This window comes from Mixophyes fleayi, chromosome 3 (genome assembly GCF_038048845.1).
Source record: "Mixophyes fleayi isolate aMixFle1 chromosome 3, aMixFle1.hap1, whole genome shotgun sequence".
NCBI lineage: Eukaryota > Metazoa > Chordata > Amphibia > Anura > Limnodynastidae > Mixophyes > Mixophyes fleayi.
The window spans coordinates 299,003,586-299,012,710 of NC_134404.1; the positions used below are offsets into that span (position 1 = coordinate 299,003,586).

At 38.0% G+C, this 9,125-nt stretch overlaps 1 protein-coding gene across 3 annotated transcripts in view; it reads right to left on the minus strand.

Annotated features, from left to right (window-relative positions):
• Positions 1-8,782, minus strand: part of BCL11A (BCL11 transcription factor A) — a 98,039-nt gene extending 89,257 nt beyond the window's left edge. For all 3 annotated transcript variants that reach the window (XM_075203855.1, XM_075203854.1, XM_075203853.1), the window contains exons 1-2: positions 7,883-8,782; positions 2,796-3,125 (exon numbers count right to left, since the gene is read on the minus strand). In XM_075203855.1, the coding sequence (XP_075059956.1) occupies positions 2,796-3,125; positions 7,883-7,937 (385 nt within the window). In that variant the 5' untranslated portion in view covers positions 7,938-8,782. The remainder of the gene's footprint in view (positions 1-2,795; positions 3,126-7,882) is intronic.
• Between the last annotated feature and the right edge of the window lie 343 nt (positions 8,783-9,125).

Here is a 9,125-nt window from a genome sequence, read left to right on the forward strand (position 1 = left end):
TTCTGTAGAAAAAGGTCATTGTACAATAACATTTATCTACAGAAGTACAGATACAGACGCAAGAAATGTATGAGAAAATAAAACCTCATTTAAACAAACAAAAAACAAAGCAAAAAAAAACAAAAAACCACAACAAAAAGACACCTGTCCTAACCAAAATTTAAGTAAAGGTATTCTCTGTTACATGTTAAACAATTGACACTTTGCAGTTTTAAAAAATTACCCTAAATAATAATTAAAATTCATTGCATTAAAAAGTGAGATGTGCCAGTGATTCTCAGAACTACTCACAACATGGACACAAAATTATTTGTATGGTAACTTCCAAATATTTAACCACTGTAACATTTGTGATGCATAAGAAACATAGCAGCTCATGCAAAAGGATAACAGACATTTTCAGTATCATTTTCTTTTCAGCGATAATTTGTAAACAAATTTTCTCTTTATTATTCGAATATCATAATGATATTCTCTTACTGTCCACAAGACTTCTCAAATGTTCCACTTTGGGAACATTTCCTCGTATCTGCGGAAGGATGTGTTCTGTAGAGATTGAATTTTGCACCTGATAGCACAATTGTGAGTTCTATTTCAACTCTGGGTATAAAAATTACACAGAATAGCATTTAGCAAATTTACAAAGCGTTCCAAAAATGCTTGTTAAAGGATGTTTGAAGATGTATTAATCCCAGAAGGAAGTTTGGCATACTTGTAAATGTATCCAAATCTCTGGATTAAACCTATGAATGGATCAAAGGCTGAAGATGCACCAACCATACAGGCTTTAGATGTAACAAAAATACCTTAAAGGTAGATAAATTTGTAAGATCCTACATACACAGACCTAAGACATATTGGTGCCGTAATATTAAAGTTAACATGTGGAATTTATCAGAAGTGTGACAATGGGACAATGGCAAGCAGTCTGCTTTTAATACCTTCCGTGACAGATACTGTGTTTTGTCTTTTAAACAGAGCGCTCCGATATGTAAATATGATGTTACATCATTCTAGTGTTACTCCATATTTGGTGATTTAGAATGACTTTGGATCTCTAAAGGCTACAGATCCCTTCCACCAAGCTCTGGCTTCATTAATCATGAAATGCTCTTCAGCTGCTAGTCCTTCGTATAAAAGACAGAATTGGAAATGGTCACTGGAAAGTTGGCCTTCAGGAGAGGAAAGAAACTTAACCCTAGACATAACAAATATGGTCTACAAAACACCACCAATTCCTTTACATAAACGTCTATGTATCTGGTGTACATATATACGAGGTGGACTGTCCTATTCATTTTGCAAACAATTTCATAGCGCAGAGTTGCAATGCAGTTTTAAATTCTTCTCAATACAAAAGAACAAACAATTCCACCATTAATTTAATAAAAACTCTGCCACTCAGGAAGTGCGTGCAGGACTCCCCTGCAAAACAGGGCCTGGTGGTACGAGCCAGACGCTACTGTATTCCACATCCATCTAGCAGTGGAGAGTCGCATTAGGATGTAACTTTGATTTTCGCACATAGTGACCTGATACTAACTACACCACACAGTGCTTTTACACACGCTGCTAGGCTGCAAGTCAATTCACATTCAATGCCTGTCTGTAAAAGGTTAAAACAACAGATACAAAAGAGGGGATCTCATAAAGAGTAATACACTTCTGACCTATTCTTGGGAATGAGGTTTGTCTAGTCCTGGAAAGGCAATTCCTGAACTCTAGCACTTTACTTTTATAATTCCAATTTCCACAGCAAGAACCCTGAAAATTCCATCAGCCTATCATCATATAATAATGTTGCAAATAGTAATGCAACACGCTAATGCATGTTTAATGTTTATATGCAATTCAGTTTCATGTATTGCAGGCAACATATAGGAATTATGTAAATATAGATATATACGTGTATATAATAAAATCAGTGCTGGGTTTCTCATGTGTGGTTATATAAGCCACAAAGAAAATAAAGATACATCTGTCAAAACCACATCAGAGGTATGGGAAAGCAGAGCGAGGCATTTATCATTTGGCTGAAGAGGCAGACTGTAGAAAGCGGCCTTTCCTGTCAGACCAACCTTTTGAAATTTCCAACATGCCCTTAAACTTTTCGAATAAGCATGTCTGTGCGCTTCAGCAACTGCCCTCTCTACTCTGGCCTGGCCAGTCGAAAATGGCATCTTAAAGTCAAGGTCAGAGGTGTCATTGTGCCATGGGGCTGTTTAATTACAGCCTGCATGCTGACAGACAACATGGTTCCCAGGCTAGCTGCAACATGCTTTAACCCTCCAAGTACAGACTGAAAAAAAAAAATATTTCTACTAGGTTTAAGCAATCATCTTCCAGAATAAGAAGAAAAAAAAAAAGCAAATAATATTTTTTGGAATGCTATAGAAATTAAGTGGAGGGGGGGAGGAGGGGGTACTACATGTACTTGACTATAGGCACCTCTAGACGGATTGCCGAAAATACGAACCATAAGTTTGTGCAAAAGCAAATCTTCTAATTAAAGCACCGATCGCAGATTTATATTAAACAATATATCTGATTCTATTGTGATAAATATCTTAATCCTCTGTTAGGAGACACACAGACATTTGTCCTGCCTAGTAGAATGATAGATATGTGTGGTAAGAAGTACACTACATTCATCAATGCAAAAACATTTTCATAGAGGACTTTGAGCACTGAGGCAGGATTATTGCACAGATAAGGTAAATCACCACCTTGCAGATAAAGGTGATGTGACTGCAGTGAAGGAAGGCATACAGTAACTTTCCTCCCATTAGATTTACCTGCTGCATTTTCCTGTTTTGGACAAATCCCTCTCGATGACGTTGACAAACAATCGTCATCTTCCGGCGTGACCTGGATGCCAACCTCCACAGGATTGGACGCTTTCTTCAGTTCGCTCGGCGTAGGTGAGGGCGGCTTATCCACAGCCTTCTCTAAGCAAAGGCTGCCGTTGCATTGTTTCCGTTTGTGCTCAATAAAAATAAGAATGTCCCCCAATGGGAAGTTCATCTGACACTGGCCACAAGTTAGGAGGTCGTGATCCCCCTCTCCAGTTCCCAATGTGCTGTTGTCAGGTTCCTCATCTGTTAAAATGGCTTCGACAGGTTCGGCTGCAGTGGGAAAACAAAGGAAAAAACATCAGCTCTCTTAAGAAGATAGAGGAGAAATGAGCAATAGCTTTGCTTAGTTTACACCCTACAGATACAGTAACAACATTTGACATCCTTATAGACTAATTTACTGTAAAAATAAAACCATTGATTTCAACGTTACCGGGAAAATTGGGAGTTTTTCGCAAGAACTTGCTAATGTTGTTACTGTTTTAAGGTGAACACATCACTATAGTGAGCAAATGTTGAATGAAAATCTAAGTCGATGTCTAAAAATTATTTAACCTCATACTGTATAATGCTCTATTTGCATTTGTAGTAAGTGAGAATCAGGAAAATGAGTCCGACACATCTGTATAATCATTACAGGAAACAAGGGGGGGGAAATATTTAATTACGGGGAAAAATCCAACTGAAGATGCATCCACTAAATATGTTTGAATGATCAATTTAAAAAAGAAAATAAATAAAATAAAATAGAGGAATTGGCAATTTCTTTTCATCTTGTAGAAAGAGGTTCCTAAAATATAACCCGGACATGTTTATACTCATGTTGTACCATCATGTAGAAGTCAGTGTGGTCAAGTGAATGCCACATTTCATAACAGCTGAGAGGAGTCTATTCCTTAAACTTGAAATACCTATTCTACTGCTGTCAAACTTGACAGATTGACTGCATGGAGCTGGAGTCATTTTTTTTTTTGTTAAGAATGTTAAAATAAAGCCTGTAATCAAACATCTATGCACTGCATTCTATCAAACGTAAACAGTAAAGATGTATTCTGTGATTTGTCAAATAAAGAGTGACCCTACAATGTCAATTAGAACACAAAGAAAATACATTTTGAAAATAGTGTTGCCCAATACAACTATCAAACAGTTAATCATTCTGACCTTCTTAAGCAGACTGTCAATTTCACATTTTAATGAACTTAAAGCCACAGAGAATCAAAAAATAGATTTTAATTTGGTTGCAGACTATTGGAACAGATCTTGGTAAAGTGCAAAAATCTACTGAACTCAGGTTAAATTTATTTCAGCCCCACGTAGAGTGAACATTGAAGGGGGAGATCTGGATTAGCTCCCAGTTGAGCAGTATGAAATAAGAGCGATACCTTACTACACCTGAGCGTCAACTGGGACAAATCATGTCTGACTTTCCAGAAGTCACTGGACTATATGCCTCTAAGCCATCCCTAATACTACGGAAGCAAAATGTGAGAAAAATCCTAACTTATCATATGTATATAACAAAGAGTAGTGGCTTAGGAAAACCAGAATGTGCTAGGTAAACCACAGTGTGCATTTAAAAAAATGCATAAGTTAGCAAATCATGCTCATATCTGTGCTAGCACACAGAACTATATGCTTCAAACTAAAACTATACAACTAGCAAAACAAAAATGAATTGTAATGCAGCAGAGATCCGGATATGTAAATCACAAAAGACGTATTTACCCAGGTTCAGCCAAGTTTAAAGATATGTTCACAAAATAGGCAAAGTCTAATGAGTGCAGTCACCAGCCTGATTCACAATCAAAACCAGGAAATGAAGAGCTTATTCAGAGATAGCCGATTACCCCTCCACATTTCACCTAATTAATTTTATAGGAGGCAAAGTTCTTGAAAATAACAAGATGATCAGATGTACTGATATAAAATCCATAACCTTTACATTTCCGATGTGCTTAATGTAAATGATTTCTAATTAGCCGGGGAGTACATTGTGATAAATAAATATATTCAGTGTGGTGCTCAGCGCATATATTTGGCTTCGGATGTATAGCGATAGCACAGGAAAATGATTTCATTATTTGGCATTGTTATTAAAATCAGATGCAACTGAGATCAGTCACTGTGCACACTCCTATGAAATGTGTATACAGCATACTTGGACATGTATACAGCATGTGTGTACATGTTCTTTTTCTATACACTTAATACTTTGTACAGACCACATCATTTGTGAATATTTTCAGACAAATAATAAACAATCTACATAAAATTAGATATCGCCTTGGAAAGGTTGAGAACAGGGTACATTTGGGAAATTTAGCAACATTCATTTAAATAAACCCAAGTTTAGAGCGACATTATAAGAATTTGAGAGTTCCACTTCCTTTTCGGTTTAGAAGGGAATGTTCGCACTCATTCATTGATACTTGGGAGCAGAAATCAGGGAGCAGATTAGCACAATAATAATGTTAGCCCGCGTCTGGTCTAGCCTGGGATTTACTAAAAATAATAAAGATCTCGGGCCGGACGACCAGCGTTTTTGATGTGAACTTTGTAAATAATAAAGACACAATGGGAGCTTGAACAGAGGGCTTTATCCCTCCCTCTTCCTCTCTCTGTCCAAACACGTGGATGAAAGGCAAACATGTCAGACAAGTCAACAAGGAACCTCTCTGTTTTAGGAAAAACCTGTTTCCCTCCCCTCCCCCTCTTACACAAGACTTCTTGCTTCTCTTCTTGGGAGTTAATAAAGAACAGAACAATGTAAACTTTTTAAAAAAGGACTGGGGCAAACTCAGTGTGTAACAATTAAACTTTAAAATAAACAGCCTGTATGTTTATTTTTATTACAAGTATAAGAACAAAATGATCATGTACCCTAAATACAGAAAAATGCATTTTCTATGAAAGGATAGTTCCTATTTCCTATAAAATAAAAATCCATTAATTGTCCAAATGTGCTGATCTGTAAGAAACTACAATTTTTATTTATTTATTTTAAACAAAAGCTCTCATAACAAGAAAAGGAAGTACGGGGATCAACTGAAAAAAAATAAAATAAATAAATATATATATATATATGTGTTTATATAGGCTTCAAAAGCATGAAGAGTGATAGCAGCGAGAGAAAGCAGGAGGAACAGTTTTAGAAGGTAGTTCAATCCACAGCCCTCTCTGCCTCATTTAAATAAAGAAACAAATTGTAGATAAGGACAAAGAAATGAGAAGGAGGAAAAATGTGCTTCCCATTCACCCCCACCATAAAGAAAAACAAATTATGAAAATGTAGGAATATATGTTGAACTGGTCAGGTTCAAGTTTGTACATGTTTCCTGATCTCTCTCTGCTCCCTAGCGGTCAGGTCTGGTATCACAAGACTAGTCTTAAGTAAAACCTCATGTTGTCGATCAAGTCACCCGGAGCTCCCTTGGCAATGGGGAGGGGGGAGGAATACAAGAAATAAACATTTAAAGCAGACAACAAGAACCAAAATAACAGACAATGAAGACATACTAAGTCCACATACACTTAGAAATCAGTATATGATGTGAGATGGAGTAGTGAACCTACTGAGGAGTCGACAGGGGAATTGAATCCTATAGGGTCATATGTGGTTATTTGTTACATTGTAACTTTCCTAATCTCAGCCACATTCCATCTGTAAATCAGAATGTCATAAACCCAAGAAAAATGTGTTGGTGTTATGTGCTAAGAACTTAATTCCGATAAAAATGAGTTGCTCTAATCAATACCTGGAAAATTGGAAATGAATTGATTAAGCTTCGGGGGGATAGGAGAGACCTGTCAGGTGAAGGAATCAAATGTCTGGATAACAATACAAAAAATGCAAATCTATTTCAGGAATAATCCTCATTGCCTTCCACAAGGCATTCCAGGATTGTTTCAAAAAAATGCGGACGCCATTAAGAAAACATACATGTAGATGGTTTAAGGAAGACAAGCAGGAATGACAGAGATCTGACGCATGGTAATTCTACAATGCAAGTTAACAACTAGCTGCACACATTGTTATAGGGATCAGTGTAAATAAACTACAATAGCTCAATAGGAAACAAAAACAGACCTGACTAATTCCATACAAAATGCCCTTCCACCTTTATTTATTTCTTTTTGGTAGATTACAACAGGACAGTGAGTTTGATTCCTGGCACAGAAGATCTGCTGCCTCTTCAGATCATTTTTTATTTATTTATTTTTTTGCTGCTGACTTTTTTTTTCATGGAGATTATTTTGCTTTTCCTGTCTCAGTTGTTGGCAGGAGATTCTGCACACGCGGTGCTTGTAAACATTCAGACACGAGATTTTTCCCAATCAAAATCCACTTCCACTTTTTTGAAAATCTTCCAAAAAATAGTAAAAGAGAGAGAGAGGGAGAGAGAGAGAGAGAGGGGAAGGGATTTCCTCTGCCAGCTGCGATCGTGGAGAAGTTTTGAAAGAAGAAGAGTTTGGGGAGAGATTTCTTTGAAAGAGCATCTAGACCTCGGCTATCCCCCGGCTCACACTGTGCTTGGCTCTCACTGGGCTTCATGGAGCAGCTATTACAGAAGCAGCAGCACTCACACACACCGACCCTCAGCTTGCATCGCCTAATGCCAACCACAAAGCACTGATCTCTGGCTAAACCTTCCACCTTTAGGGTTGGAGCTGTCAAACTTCACTTAGAACGAAGAGTTCTAGGATAAAAGAACCTGATTCTGTGCATTTAGTTCTATTTTACATATCCACTCGGAGCTATTCCCGGAGTTCAATTGTGATCTGATCTGAGTGTCCAGTCTGGTGCCCTTTTCTTACCATAATCTCTGAGCTTTTCTTACAGAAGGGGGAAAACCAAAAAAAAAAAAAAAAAAAGTATTTGATGCCTACAAGCAAAGAGCAACTAGAAGAAAGTGAGAGGTTCTCTGAGCAGATGAGATCACTTTCACCTTTCCCCACCTTTACGTGAAACCTCCGGGAAGCTGCGCCTGTGCGCAGGTAAAGCAGGGATTAAGCCAGGTACTTACGTGAGTATTCCCGTTTGCTTAAGTGCTGGGGCTTGCCTTGCTTGCGGCGAGACATGTTGGGTTGGTGGGTGGCTTGTGAGAGCTCGGTTCACATCGGGAGAGCGGGGTTAGAAAGAAGGAGACTCCAGAGAAAATATCTTCATCAAATGCCTTTGACATCCAAAATAAATTAGAAATAATACAAAGATGGTGCAGGGAAGATGAATTGTGGGACAGCCGTCATGCTTTTTTTTTTTTTTTTCCTTTCCTTTTTGGAGGGGGGTGAGAAAAAAAAAAAAGAAGAAGAGAGAGAGATAGAGAAGGAGAGAAATGAAAAAAATGGCAAAAGCCCCCCTGAGCTGCAAGTTCAAGTGCGGACGTGACGTCCCTGCAAACTTGAACGTCAGGAGCTGGATGGACAGAGACATACAAAACATGGGCAGGGCCAGGGGGAGAGGAGAGGAGGGGGGGAAGGCAACACCAATGGACACTCATAAGGGGCTGGACAGGAAAACCAGACCCGGGCAAGCCAATGGACAGTGATCAGAAGGAGAGGGGGTGGGAATGAGGGCACTGGCAGTACAAGGGGGAGGGTGAGGAGAAGGGGGCTAGACACAAGCTGCTGCTTATTGAAAGAAAAAAAAAATAAAAAAAAATAAAGAAGCACAGTGTTGAGCTGGAATCTGATCCTGCTGGGGAGATAGCACAAGAGAGAAAGAGATCACAGCATCTATCACATAAACACACTATATACGTACAGCCCTATGAGAGCCAAACACATGCTCACAGCCTGCATGGAAAGGAGCTGGGGGAATCTGCAATGGAGGTGACATGAGCTAGATGATGTTGAATCAGAAAAAGGTGGCCCAGGTCAATAATGAGCAAGGAAGACAAGAAACAGCAGCTTAGGTGTTATCTAAAGGAGCAAAAATCCAAAAGTTTTGCAGATGTGAACAGGACACATAAATATAAGTTAAACAAGAGGGAGGGGTTAGGAAGTTGTAGGGAAAAAAAAAAAGTTAACTGTGAAAGGAGTGGTGTAAGACACGAACATGTAGTACCCACCACAAAGAGTGATTGGATCTTAGGATACATTTAGTAACTATAATAAAGGGGTATAATAATGTTATGTAATATAAGAACATAGGTAATGTTTGTGAATATATATATATGTGTATATATATATATATATATATATATATATATATATATATATATATATATATATATAGTGTGTCACATTCTACACATATATACATATTCA